Source organism: Chroicocephalus ridibundus, chromosome 2 (assembly GCF_963924245.1).
Source record: "Chroicocephalus ridibundus chromosome 2, bChrRid1.1, whole genome shotgun sequence".
NCBI classification, from domain to species: domain Eukaryota; kingdom Metazoa; phylum Chordata; class Aves; order Charadriiformes; family Laridae; genus Chroicocephalus; species Chroicocephalus ridibundus.
In genome coordinates, this window is record NC_086285.1 from 56,637,545 (window position 1) to 56,652,537 (window position 14,993).

A 14,993-nucleotide genomic window follows, 5' to 3' on the forward strand; every position below is an offset into this window, starting at 1 on the left:
TTTCTGTGGCTCCAAGCCTGTGAAAGACCAGCTTTTCTCTTTGAGCACACCCATTAATACCAGGGAGGTACTTCAAGCACATAAATGGAGACCTACGTATGGTCACATAGTGTTTTACTGAGTAATTGCTGATTCTGTAAGTGACTGAAGAGACTGCTGTAAATGGGAATATAGATGGGAGAGGAAGGAGTGGCATATGAAAATGAATCTCTTTTTGAAAAATGTTGGCGTTATTTTTCAAAGATTTGTTTGGAAATATTGGTTTCACTTTTTATGGTTTTACGTTTATAGACCTCTCAAATAGATGTCTTTGTTCTGCACTGTCCCCAGCTGGTCCCAAAGATTCATTCAGCCTTCACACAAAGCTACTTGCTCCTATGCCAACCTTGGGAAGGAGCTCAGAGGAGTGTTCTCCCTTAATGCCATCTGAGCGCACTCCCTGTTGTGCTGACAAACAGGTAACTTACAGAAATACCGTAGCTAGCCTTTATAAAAGGATGGCATCTTTCCAAAATCTTAAGGAAGCTGCTTCATGATGCCAGTTGGAGCAATCAGCCTGTTGCTCTGTAAAACCCGCAATGGTTAGAAGGCATTCAAAAGTTACTTTAAGCCCTGCTCCAGAACTCACCAATACATACTGAGTATCCACAAGCCCTCAGCTGTTCCCCTCGTGATCTATCACTGGATGCTTTTAGGGATGCTACTATTCAACTTTATGAATCAAAAGGCAGTGCTGTCTTGCAAGATACTTCAAATCTGAGGGTATCTAACATCAGCTATTCTCAGTGAAAAGGGATTGTAAGTATCTTTACAGATTCCAACTGTTACTCACATAGGATCACCAGATAAGAAGACTCATAAAGGTGAGTAATACACCTCTTTTACCATACTTGATATGGTGCAAGTCTTCCTCCAAGGGGAGGCCTGTAAGCTTTCAAATATTTTGTCCATTGACTGCCATTATCAGTAAAGGGGCCAATACAGTAACTGCTAATGAAAATAATCAGTACAGTTCAGATAATTAAAGCTATTAACTTCTCCTAAATATGAAATAATTCTCCAATTGCAAAAACCCAATGCTTTGTCCAAATATTGTTTGGCCTCCAAATTCTTCTTCCTGAGAAGTCTTTGAAGAAGTGACATGTAGTTTCTGCCTGGATGGCACTTGCATCCTTTGCATTTGACCTTGACAGTCCTTGTGGCGCTGGGAAGCTGCCTACTAATGATGATGGCTGGAGGCTGCATTTCAGTGTGTGCTGAATTTGATCTGCCAATAGCTTTCGAGACTAGACCATGAAGACCCACACTGTGCCCTCCCTCAACAGCGTTGATTTAGATTTAGATTTTTGGTGTGGAATGAAAACTGGCTGACCTTTTGTGCTCAAAGGGTTGTAATCAGTGGCGTGAAGTCCATCTGGAGGCCAATCACTAGTGGCATCCCCAAGAGTACACTGGGCCAGTACTGGATGACAGACAGAGTGCATCCTCAGCAAGTTTGCAGAATGTACAAAACTGGGAGGAATGGCTGATACACCAGGTGGTTGTGCTGCCACTCAGAGGGACCTTGACAGGCTGGAGAAATGGGCCAACAGGAACCTGATAAAATTCAGCAAAGGGAAATATGAAGTCCTGTATATGGTAGAGAATAACCTCACACATCAGTACACACTGGGGGCTGACTGGCTGGAAGGCAGAGTTGCAGAAAAGGACCTGGAGGTCCTCGTGGATAAAAAATGGAACATGAGCCAGCAGTGTGCCCCTGTGACAAAGAGAGCACCCTGGTCTGTATTAGGAGGAGCATTGCCAGCAGGCTGGGGGAGGTGATCCTTCCCCTCTGCTCAGCACTGCTGAGGACCAATAACCAGTGGATCCAGTTATGGGTCCACAAATGGGTCCCCTTCTGGGGTTTGTAGGACACGGACATGCTCATACTGGAGCAGGTCCAGCGAAGGGCATGAAAATAATGAAGGGCTTGGAGCATCTTTCATTTGGAGAGGCTGAGAGAGCTGGGACTGTTTATTCTGGAGGAGTGGAGAGGAGACTTGAGGAGATCTTACGAATGTATATAAATACCTGATGGAAGGGAGTACGCATCACCATAAGCAGCAGCAGATGTTCTGGTTGTTTTGATTTCTGTGTTTTGGATTCAAATACTGACAACTGACCTGGACTTTTGATCATTTTATTGGAATTGGCTTATCTTTTAATTGGTCCCTTACATTTTGAAGGGTTTTTTCTGTGGAATCAACATGCAAATTGAAACGTATGCAAAGATATTTATGTATGGCTGATGATTGCCGTAGCATTTATAGGCTTAAAATTCATAAAGCAGGCAATAAATACAAGAGATTGACAGTCTTTCATTAGCACCATCAAAGCTGGCAAATTTTGAAAACTATTGACTTAGAGCAGTGCAAAGACTGGCTAGTTTGGCCTTAGATTATCTCAGTAAATCTTTGTTCACTCTGATAATAGACTAAGGTTAAGTTTGGCCTGCATCTTTACTGTATAGTCTATATAGCATTTTTGGACAATACTTGTAAACTACTTATCACATTTCTGAAAGTGGATAGAATTTATATTCCATGTGTTTAGGGAGGTTAAAATGTTTCAGTACACAAAGTATCTCAGGTATACCGTGTTCTAAGATCAAATTTGGAAAAGTGCTGAGTCTCAATGAGGTCCTGTAACATCCATTAGTCAGTGTGAGGTGTTGATGCATGCACACTGGACCTTGAGATCTGGTTTTGAACATGCGTATGTTGATGTCATGTACTATGTATAATTCAATGTGAATTTACAGATTATCTTCTTAGAAACCCCCAAGATCTTTATACCAAGCTGAAAGGTACGCCTTGGCATGCTATGCAATCTCTCTCTGCCTTTTCCATTAATAAGATGTGGACTAATTTTTTTGGTCTGGTTTTTGTTTCTTGTCTTCACTGAGCGATGTCCTATTGCTCAGGATACCACGTGGGAGTAGCAGGTTAAATCATGCTCGTGCTCTCAAGAATCTTATCAGAAGACCTCATTCTTTGGAAAAATGGGAAGGGAGAAAAGATTTTTGCCTTGTGTGTATGGTGCCTTTTATTGTGCTAATGTGAAATGATTCAATGTGATGGACAGCAGTTTATCAAAACAAAATCTCATTAAAATCTGTCTGCACTTTGCCCTTACTCTCCTTTGTATAATAAGATTGTGAAGCTTTCTGTGACCAGACAGTAACCTGTGGTAACCTGTAGTATGCGTACATTTATGGGTGATGAATAAACCCATTGTTATCACCCTTAAATGTTGGCATCAATATTGTGCTAATAACATTTGGAAGTTTCTGCTTTATCAGCAGCAATGACTGGCAAATAATCAGCTGTTTTGTAATGGGAAGCTTAAAATAGCAGCTGAAGACATTTGAGTTAAGCTTCATGGAAAAAGACACTGCTGCATTTATTATGATACCGTTTTTGTTGTGTAAGGATGACATGATTGTTGTTTTAGCTTTTTAGACATACAGTGCAATTAAGAATAATCAGTTTTCCCACACATTCCGCAAAGCAACTGAAGCACAAATGCTAATAACCAGGCCCTTAAATTTCGAGTGACTTCCGCTGCTGCATGGGCAGCCCACGGGTACAGATGCATGTTTCATAGTGGTATGCAGCTATTGTGTGATTGCAGTCTCCTTACAGAGATGCGAGTCTCAAAAGACGTCGCTGATAAATAGTAAACTCTTTTAAGATTTGCCCATACTACCAATTTAAATATATTTTGGAGTGCGGAGGAGGAGGATCTGTATATAAGTACATATGACATATATTGTGGGCTTTGCAATCTGCAACAGGCATCCAGACTAGAAGTTTAAAAGAATGTGTAAAAGAATTTCTGATTTGTGTTTACTGGAAGCAGTAGGTGGTCGCACCAATAAAAACTATATAGCGTTACATATGCACACAGATACGTGTAGTGTTTACCCCATAATTTGTGTGAAATGTGTGTGGCTCATTTTAGAATTCAGAGCATCAGCAAAGACAGGTCAGGATTTGGGCAGGATGTTCAGAAAACAGATTTTGCCTGTAAATAAAGGTAGTAAGTTTATACTGACAGTTTTAATTCATACCTATTCCTACTGAAAGCTATTTATTTGGTGGGGGGAAGTTTCTTACATAGTCTTAGATCAGGCTCTGTCATGATTGTTTTAGACAGAAATCTGCATGAGCAGATGTATCTAAAAAATTTTTATGCATTCATTTATGCATTCACATACAACTTTCTTATCTGTATTTTTCCCCCCAATTTTTTCTCTGTTCATTGCTTTCCTCAGTGTGAGTATGCAATACCTTTATACTATGCATGCTTCTAGACTTTTACTGTCTTGGGGCCGAATCAGTGGGACTTCTTTTGCATGCTTGGGACTAAACATTTGCTGAATTTCATCTTCGCTTGCTAAGAATCTTCGACTGAAGTGTTTAAATAAATATGTGAAAAATGAATTGCTAAACTTTATCACTAATCAATACTATTTACCAGGAAATGAAACATAGAGTGAGCAAACTGATATCCTAACTATGATGTACAGTTACTTGCATTTCAGTGGACATAATTTTCCACATACAAATTTAAAGCTCTGACTATACCAGATGTGGATGTAGTTGTATCTGTATGAAAAATTGCAATCTGGAATAGCATATTCCTGTTTGTGAAGAAGAATAAGCCACAGTGCTGTAAGAAGACTTTTTATCATTAAAGTGTTCCTACACTAGGGCTTATATTTGTGTGTTATTTTACGCAACTAGATAGTAAGAATTCACACCTTTAGATCAGAACATGATAGCTCATAAAAAAATTGATTTTTGAGAATGGACGATGAGTTTTTTCTCTGCAAGAAAGTATTGCAAGGCCTTGTCACCATTAGTGCACTAGCCTGTGCTGGCCTCTTGCATTGAAGTCAAGTTAATAGCGAAAGAATTTTTCCCAAATGCTTGCAAAAATTGTGTTTGTAGTATGTTTGACTGAAACTGCAGTTACACACCCTTGTGTAAGAGAGAGGTGTGGAGGAAAGGGGAATCTGTTTGCATTATCCAATTTTAGAAGATGCCCTGACACAATGGTAAAAATCGAGGATGATGCCAATTACCGATTTTCTTTTTTTCCTGTGAAAATCTAAGTGGAGATGATTTAGATGGAATTGAAAGCTGTTATGTCCTACCCAGCTAAATGTTCTGTTCACCATTAAGTGTGCCGGGAAGGCTACTGTAATGAAGTCAAAAGAACAAAAATCCTCAAAGCTGGCAAAGAAGTCCCCGTTTCTCCAGGACCTCAATCTTGAGACCATTGACCAAGAAGATAGCTTAATCTCCAGCTGAAGAGCTGGAAAGATGCAGCCTATGGCTTTCATCCCCATTGGAGTCTCTAACTTGTCATTGCTATTTGGCAATTATTTTTTTTTTGGTGTATTTGGTCATGGTCTATGACACCTCAGTGCAGCTATCTGCTCTCAGTCAGGCTAAGGGGGAAGCTGAATAACTAACTCCTGGCAAGTAAGTGTTATCCTGGTAAATCCTTCTCAGTCCCTGTGAGTGTGGGACACATTTGCAAAGTTTCGGGCTGCCTCAGGACACATTTTCAGCAAATAAGGTATCAACCAAGGTAACTTCTGGACTCTATAAAAACTCTAGAAGAACTCTAGAAAAGTGAAAAGGGCCACATCCTTCCTTGTGGATGACTTTGAGCCACTTCTAGAGAACTAGATATTGGGTCTGAATGGAAATGTTTAAGGAAGTCATTTGAACATTATTTACAAAGTTTTCACTCAAAAGATGTGCTAATATTTTTTGCTAATATTTTATAGTTTAGTTGCAGCTTATCACCTATCTTTGTTTTTCCAGGCTTTTAAGACTAAGGATGGCTACATCGTGGTGGGAGCTGGAAATGATCAGCAGTTTGTCACTGTGTGTAAGGTAATGGTCTCTTAGGCAACAGTACAGAAATATGTCATAGTTTCCGTTCTGACTAGGAAAATAATTATTGATTGCTTCTTATTTCCCCTTTTTTGTGAAAATAAGTAATGAGTATAAATTGTAACCCTGGGGCTCTGGCTGGTAGTTTAGGGGACTGATACGGGTTCTGTGCTTTGCCTCTGTATTCAGAACACCCCAATACCCAAACTTGTGGGTGGTGAACCCCTTTTGAAGTCTGTGCAGCTACACAGCTGATTAGCTAAAAGATGAACAAGCTAACAACCTTCCAGTTCTGGAATGGTGAATGTCATGGAAGTCACACCGGTGTCTTTCAGCAAGAAATGTGACACTGTTTCTCCAAAAAATACATGGTAGGCAGATCTGTTAACAAAGCAAAGCTGGGGGATGGATGGTTCTTGTGGCAGCTTGATCAGTAGCTGAGTGCGTAGTCCTTTCTAACACTAGTATGTGCTGGTCTGTGCTCAAAGGGAAACTCGTGGACTCTTTAGAAAAATATTATAGTATTGTGGGCTGACTTTAGAGTGGTGCAGAGATATGACATTGAAGAACAAATCTTCAAATAGGACTGCTGCCTTCAAAATCTGGTATCTTCATTGTTTTGAAGTGACAGAATCTGACTCTGGCAATTCTGTTTTCACAGGGGGTAGCTTGGAAAGTTGTAGAATAGTTTTGGATTTTTCACATACTCTTTTTGTGTTCTTTTAATACCTGGAATTGCTTTTCCCTGGACAGCGAATACATTTTAAGAGAGAAGGAGTGGTTGTAGGGAAACAATTGTTCTTAAATAAAGTGTAGCAACATTCCAAACAAAAGACCCAGTAACACATAAGCTGGGACAAGAGAAGTTTTGCATATAGCATTAGACAGCACTTTTTAAAATTAGAGTTCTACCTTTTTCCTGCCATTATGGTTTTTCTCTGGGAACTTGCATTTTTAGCCTAAATTAATCACACTTTAAATGAGCTGGCAGCCTCAAGAAATTGAGCATTATTTTCCTCCATTTGTTCATGTCAGACATTCCACATTTTCATGGATGTTCACAACTAATAACTGGAATATGTAGTGAGAAGTGCAATTGTGATTCTCTCACTGCAGTTCGGGCTGCATATCCCCACCTTGCTATCTGGAGGGGTCTGGTTTCGTTTGTTTGAATGGGCTCTCTTAACCGATAGCAAGTTAGCCTCTTCAAAGTTTTCTCAGTGGGTTTTCTTCATACAAGTGTCCGTCCACGATAGTTGGGTCATTATCTTAACATGAATGAACAGCGATGACTGAATAAGTGTCTACCTGCCACAACTCAGTTGTATCAAAGACTCATTGTTTCATAAGGGAAATCTTTCCAGAAAGTCCCAGGACACGGCTGTGAATGTCTTCTTGGTGCTTTATCACCTGAAGTGAAGAATTATATACCAAATGCTGGTCATACTGCCATCCTTGAGTAAGGCAGAGCAGAAGATCTGTCTCAGTACGTTCTGACACCATGGTGTGAGCTAGAAGGCACTAAAAATTCAGACCATGTGTTCACCTCACTTTAGGGTGCAGCTGAGAGACTGTGTGACTTGTTACACACTCCCTCTGTAATTAGTGAGGAGTGAATGGTCCCCCAGAAGATGAGGCGGCGTTCCTATGATTTGTGTTACCTCAGAATCTGTAGGTCTAAAATTAAATGAGTTATATATTGGCCCTAATCTGCAGGCTGATGGTTTTTTGTTTCATCCTTATAAATTTCTAGAATTGAAAGTAGGAGGTACAAAACACAGAAGAATGATGATTGCTTGCATTTCAAATGAATTAAAAAATCAGAAAAGATAGCTCAAGTTTTGGGTAATGGTTAGATTTTTCCATAAACCAGTTAGCACATTTGTTGTTAAAAAGAATGGTCTCTCTAAAAATTTATTGTAGCATGGATTTGGCCTGTTAAATTGCCCAGAAATGGAGTGATGTGGAAGTCAGTGCAATGCTGTGAAACCCTTTAGTGGTATGCTCTGTGCTAAGTCAAAGGTGATTTGGAACTAAAAATACCATGAAGTGGGAGAGCCAGTAAAGGAAGAGGACTTTATTACAGGAAGGCCCGCAACACCCTAGTGAACCTTTAGTAAATACAGAGACCACTAATTCAAACATTGGAATTGCTATTAGAGAACCTTTCCGAGATGAGCTGGTGCTAAAAATACAGGCTGTATGGAAGCTGTTGCCCTGAAGACACATTCTCTAGAGATGTAACAGCTGGCTCAAACTGTAAACAATTGCAAACATTCTGCTTCAACCGTATCTTTTCAGGCAAGCAGAAAGAAAAAACTGGAATAATTCACTGTGATATTTTCAAAATCAATGACAACTAACTGTAGCCTGTTTGGGGACTTTGATAATTGCAGAAAAAGTTTGTAACGCTGCTGGCTGAAGTGCATTTCATAGTCAAGTGTTACAAAAGTGCATCCTGATGTGTGCCTGCTTTAGTCTAAATAGGAATACTGAGCAAGATTTTTCAGAAGACCGAGCTTTTATGTACAGCAAAGGAGAGTACAAACAGGTTTGCTAGTGTTGGAGGACAAAATACAGAGAGTGTAAACTTTGAAATGTGCATCTTGGATCTTGAAGGAGGCCTAGAAATGGAGAATGGCAGTTTCATTCCAAGTGGTCACAGTGATATAAAGAAAATAGCATTGGCAGTGTGATGCAGAAAGATGAATGGTACATTAATGAATAACTTCTCAAATGTGCATTTGTTAGTCACAAAAAATTAAGAACATATATAGACACGCAGCTTTACAACAGATGGACATTAAGTTAAAGCTGAAGTCAGTAACGTTAATTAAAACAGTAGAGTGAGCAACTCCATATGATCATTTTTCACATAACTCATCAAATGGAACCATAGTTTTCTGATTAATTTCTTGGGTTTTTAAGCTCTCATAAATAGGTATTCACTATCATTTACTTTGAACAACTGTGCATGATTTTTTTCTGTAAAGCACTGGTTTGTAACTCCAAAATAGCAGTATTAAAAAGAGGAGGTAATTTTAAGGGGCTAGCAATATTGTTGCTAAACTTTCAGATAGGTGAAGAACCTTTCTAAAGCTAGATTATGATATGTTACGATTTTCATAAACCAGATTGTGTAAACATAGAAGGAAAAGAAAATGTGCTGTTAATTAAGTTTTGATGGAAGATGCTAGTTAATGTGTTATGCTACCTTGCAGATGCCATCTGCAGAAAACTTAAGTAATACGGTCATTGTTCTAACATACCGATGCCTTGGTTTCTGTGCTTAGTTTTGTCATTCTAGGTGACAACTGCGTCAAAGGTGATTATCTGTTTTGAATATCTCTAACTATTTGTTGAAAGAATACCTATTTTGCTGATGGTTTTAAGTCATCGACACTTACTCGCTTGGAAGGGAAGCCATATCCTTATTCACTCCAGCAAAGTGAGGAGTCATTAAATGATAGTGGCCTTGGAATGAACCAATCTCAGAGGAATTAGACGAATTTTAGGTTTCAGGCAAATATCGGAGAGATTGACACCTGCCTATGTATCACTTACGTGTGATAATACATAGGCATATGGATTCAAGGAGTGAGTGAACACGTTAATAAGACAAAAATCCATTGAGGATCGCTAACTAGATAGGAAACCGCTCCAACTCGGAAAAGCCCTAATCTAAAGATGTTTGGAGCTTGGATTAATATTAAGGAAGTACCATGTCTACTAGCCCTGTTCTTTAGCTCTTCCTAAGCATCAGCACTCAGCCTCAGGCTACCCTGAAATAGGGTGATGGGCTATAGGGACATCAGCTTTGAGCTAGTACTGGGTTTTTGTAAGCCATCTTGGAAATAGCTCTGTAAAAAAAATGAAGCATGTGTTGAATGATTATAAGATTCATCATAAGTAAAATTGATCTTGAGTGTGTGTTAGTGATTAAAAATACATGAAGAATACAAGACAGTCTCTTTCTTTGTAAGCTTCCTGTCTGTCTTCCTCTGTAGTTGATGTTACTGGGATTTTTTTTATTAAATTTGGAAAGTACAACTCATTCTGTTTATTTATGTTCTACATAGATACATTGTGGCATGAATAGATAAATTATATAGTAAGTGTTGATTGTCCACACAGCTACTCTGTCTCGTAAATGCCTCTACAAAATTCTAAGACTTATTCTCCACATTTAATTCCCTGTATAGTATAGTTCACATTGTCTTTGCACGATGGATAAATTTCTAATGTGCCAGGTGGGAGGTAGATAGAGAAGATATATTTCTCCTTTCTTGGAGGTTATACCACCAATTTTCTTTATTAATTCTTTTGGAAGAAATCATAAAGAAAAACAATGACATTTCAGTAGAAAAACACCTTCTTTTTTTTTGCCTTTTTGACAAAAATTACTGAAGTGGAAAGAAATATTCTTAGACATAGCTTTTCTCAGTATGGCATATGAAGTACAGTCATATTTCTTATTCTGTGACATATAATTTAATGCAGGACAATCCCACAGATCTCTCCAACCTCACGGTAATAATTTACAAACTCTTTAGTGTTCTACGGTAATAATTTCTCCTAGCTAATGGTGAAAGCTATCAACTAAGATTTGGATCTTTATTTTAATTTCTGTCTTTTTCTGTACTTGTTGTGTAACATTAACCAGGAGACATTATCTTTTCTTAATTTTCTAATATATATTAAAAGGTGAATGAGAAGGATTTTTGTAAGGCTATCTTAAATCGGTAATGAATTTCCTTAGCAATATAAATATCTCCTGCCAAGCACATTTCTTACTTACCTTTCTTTTTACTTAGATCCTGAATTTGCCTGAAGTTAGTAAGGATTCCAGATACAAAACTAATACACTCAGAGTCCAGAATAGAAAAGAACTTATTGATATATTGTCAATGCGGTAAGTTAATTAAAAGAGAAGAGATGACATTTCATCTGTTAATGCAAATAGTCATGTATAAGAAGCTCTCATCATGTGAAAATTTTACTTTACTCTTTTGAGATATTTTAATTTTTAAAAAAAGTATTGAGAACACTTACTGTTGTAAAATATATTGCCTTTTGCACACAGACTACAGTGTGGACTAGCAAGAAGCCAGGCAACAGATTCAAGTTTTCAGAAACCAGTTTAACTTATTTTTAACCATTAACTTGAATTTTAGTGAAACAAACAGTGCTTTCTGCTTTCCTGGATGTATGTAACTCCTGAAAATAAAATGCTTGGAGCGTTGTTTGCTTTTGCTGTGACTGGGATTTTAAGGTTTTCACTGAGAGTTGATGCATCCAAGAGAGTTCCCACTTGATGCTACTCCCTCACCGCTGGTTCTGTATGGTGGTACTCTGTGGCCCAAATTCTCCCTTGGTCAGTCCTTTTGAAATCAAAAGGATATATGCTTAGTATTCTGCATGGGACTCATCCTATTAAATACTTTAATTAAAAATTATTTACGAGGAAGCTCAGGAAACCTTTATTTGAGAGACTGAAATAGCTTAGTTATCTTCCTCATTCTGTTTGAGAAGGCCTTATTTCTGTGGAGTGCTTTTCTGTTTAGTGGAGAGGAGTTAGAGTTTATCATAACTTATATAGCACTAGAAAAAAAACTAATCTGTGTTAAGCTATGCAAAGGTGGCTTCACCAACACTTCATACTTCAGGCGACGAGTTGTCAGTGATTCAAGAAAAGTCACACTATCTTTTTTGACACTTGGCCTTTATGAGTCTTTGTCAACAAATGCGTAACCGTTATTCAGGCAATTATTTTCTTTTTAGGAGAATGAAGTCAGATGCCTCCTCTTTTCATTCTATCTTAGAAACAAGTTTCAGCAGCGCACTCCTGCCCCTCCTCAACCCCACACATTTTTTTGGATATTGAGAACCAGAATCTCCTTGCATTAAAGACTGTAGAGAGAGTGATTTTGCCTCTTCCTGTTGCACTTTTGTCTCTGTCTTACCTGTTCATTTTCAGGTGTCCTGCTCCCGATGAAATATTGAAGTACCAGGTGACTTTGGATTTTCAAATAATTATGGTACAAGAGTTCATGATGAACTTTCGGAATTTATCTTTTACTTGCCTTCCTATAACAAATGTATTGTGATGGCACAGATGAACCCACTCTTCTGACAAGTGTTAAGCCCCTGAAAGGGAATAATTATCTTTTGACCTACTTTTGAGCTCTTACATTCTTGACACTTAATCTCAGTTTCAAAGTTGATTCATGTTGACTTATTACTTGGAGTTCATTTAATTTAATATGGCATTTATCTGATGTACTCTGGTACCTGTGAGAGTGCTGTTTTGCCATCCACAGATCAATTACTTAACGGCTTGTTGCTTGTGGTTAATTTTGAATGCAGTTGTTTGGTTTTTTTTAATGGACAATACCTGAATAAGAAGATAAAGTTCAAGAAACAGTTGTTTGAATGAATTGCCAGAATTCTAATTTGTTTTTATATCTGTAGCTATTAGTTCATCAGATTACCTCATTGCTCTTTCAATTACTGCTTTATGTCTTTTTTGTCAGAGTTTATGTTCTGTTTTATTAGCATCATTTAGGCTGAATTTCTGTGTAATTTATATGCAAGTACAAATGGGACTGTATACACGCTTTTGGAGTAGACGTTTCCAATAGCATTCTGTTATGTCATATTATTGTGAATTCATCTGGTGTTCAGTTTTAAAACGCTGGCTGGAACAAACACCTTTGGCATTCTAATGGAGGTTGAATACGTTTCATACACATTCCACGGTAACTTTGCTTTTATTCACTAATGCACAGTTGTTTATAAAATTATATGTGGTTCATTTTTGAAGTTACTTAGAGAATTAAAATGAATACTTTCTCAGTGCTGAAAAATGTCAGCCCTTGAGAAATGAAAGGAAATGACAAAACAGTAATGGCAAAATTTCACTGAGTAATACCTTAATTAAATCACTGATTGCTTGATAGTATTGCAGCTTCGAGCACATGGAACATATAAACTTCAGGTGCATTACTTGGGTAGAAACACCTGCAGACACTCCCATTCACTCACTATATGTACACTGCTATCCACCTCACAATGAATCTGTGGAGACATGAGCTGGAGCAGTTTAGAAGAGTTGTGACTTTTTTGACGTGGGTTCCACTACAGTCGCTTTTGTTGAGATGAGCCCATCCTTTGTGTGGCAGAAGGCAAAAGGGAACATGAAAGTTCTTTAAAGATTTAGTCAGGCCATTCATCCATGTCTCATTTGTCTCATTTTGGTACTGTGCCAGGCAGGTTGCATATGACTTGAGGCAAAGTAGCTTTTTTTCCAGGGATGTTGCAATGGAAAAAGTCAGCAAACTTGTTTGGTGTGCTAGGCTGAGCAGTAAAAAGCAGGTGAAAATTTGCATCTATGTGTAGGAATCTGGTGATTCCTAAACGTTCCTTCTCTTTTCTACAAGCTTGGAAATATAAAAGGGAATTATTGTCCTGTAGTGGAATCCTTTGAGTGTTGCTGCTGATAAGGCCAGGGAAGAGATTCACAGATATGGCCTATGTCTGAACAGTAATTATGGTGACTAGAAGCATATGAGAGGAAACATATAGTTGTGTTTCCTTCCCTTTCCCCCAACCTCTTTTGCTGCCATTTTCAGTTTATACATCCTTCCTGTTCCACTAAATCATTGGTATTTTAAGCACCATTTGTATGGCAGATACTTGATGCTTGTTGCTCGCATATATCACTGCTGTTGCACAGTAGGTATATGCATATTTTTCCAAGCTGCTGGTGCTGTTATAATCTTGTTGAGCCAAGGTCCCACCAGAGCCTAGAGTAGGCTTCCATTGACCTATATAACGTGTCCCCTTCCTCCTATCTGTTTTGACCTGTTTCCAGTGGTATGACTTACCTTTTCTTTTCCTATTTTTCTTAATTTTCAAAGTGGATTAACTGCAATTCATGCCTAACTTCTGAGCACTTAATAAGCACATGAAGAAGATTCTTAACCTCCTCCTCTTAAGGAAAAGGGTTTTCCAGGTTTTATTTAGGAATAGAAGGAGATTTTCAGACCCACTCAAAGGGTCAGGAACTCCCTGAAGTCTTGAGCATTTAATTCACTGCATGTGTCGAGCTGAAATTTTTAAAAACATCTGAACTCTGAATACCAAGGAGACAGTTGATGCCTTTCTTGTGCTAGGGTAAATGTTAAGCAATTGAGACTCTTTGGCCACAGTTTTATTCTAGATGTGTGGACAAAGGAAACATTGGTGCAATTGGTCAATGTTAAGGAATGCTATTTTTTTTTTTTAAAAGGCTGTATCTTGGGAATTCTTGACTGAAATGACCTCTAATTTAGATCAATAATTCTGCTCACCACCTGCAGTAACCGTGCCAGATTTCAAGGCAGTTAGATAAGCATGGGGATTATATAGCACTTAGAAGAAATTGACCTTTAAACAGAAGACTTTTCAGAAAGGTGTGAAATCACCTATTCATCAGAGTCCGATGTCCTGAGCTGAGTGAGAATACAGGATGGAGATGAATATGGCTTGAGACATAAATGTAGCTTGAAACAACAGCTCCGAGAGGTGTGAATTGCTCCATTCATTTCGGAAAGAATTTTCTCATCCTCTCTGTTCTCTGACAGAAATGAGGAGTGAAGCACATCTGTCCTTAGCTCTTCACCCCAGCTTGCTGTCTGCTTACAACATCTCAATTCCCTCTGTAGAGTACACACTAAAGAGAGTGGGGGCAAGGGGGAGAGCAGGTAGGGGAGGATAAATTCACATATCCATATCGACTGTCAGATCTCAGTGAAAGGGACTGAAAGGTAGACCACTCTGGAGTGTTACGCTGCTTCCGAGAGACCCAGCTCTCACACTGGGGCAAAAGGGAGGAATTACAGAAACTGGTCCCAGACTTCTTGAGAGGGGGAGTGTTTTTCAGTTCGGTCTTCTAAGAGGAGATGAATACAATGCTGCAAGGACCACTGGGTCATAGGATTTTCACAGGCAAGAAGGATATAGGCCTATGGGTTATTTTGTACTTGCTTTGCTACTGGT

The 14,993-nt window shown here is 38.6% G+C and overlaps 1 protein-coding gene across 4 annotated transcripts in view; it reads left to right on the forward strand.

Moving 5' to 3' along the window:
* SUGCT (succinyl-CoA:glutarate-CoA transferase) overlaps positions 1-14,993 on the forward strand; it is a 332,647-nt gene that overhangs the window by 116,397 nt on the left and 201,257 nt on the right. For 3 of the 4 annotated variants that reach the window (XR_010069897.1, XM_063325601.1, XM_063325603.1), the window contains 2 exons: positions 5,883-5,954; positions 10,769-10,866. Coding sequence is in view for 3 of the 4 variants with exons in the window: in XM_063325601.1 (XP_063181671.1) it covers positions 5,883-5,954; positions 10,769-10,866 (170 nt within the window). In the remaining variant the exon portion in view is untranslated. The remainder of the gene's footprint in view (positions 1-5,882; positions 5,955-10,768; positions 10,867-14,993) is intronic. The other variant, XM_063325602.1, reaches the window with a different exon arrangement.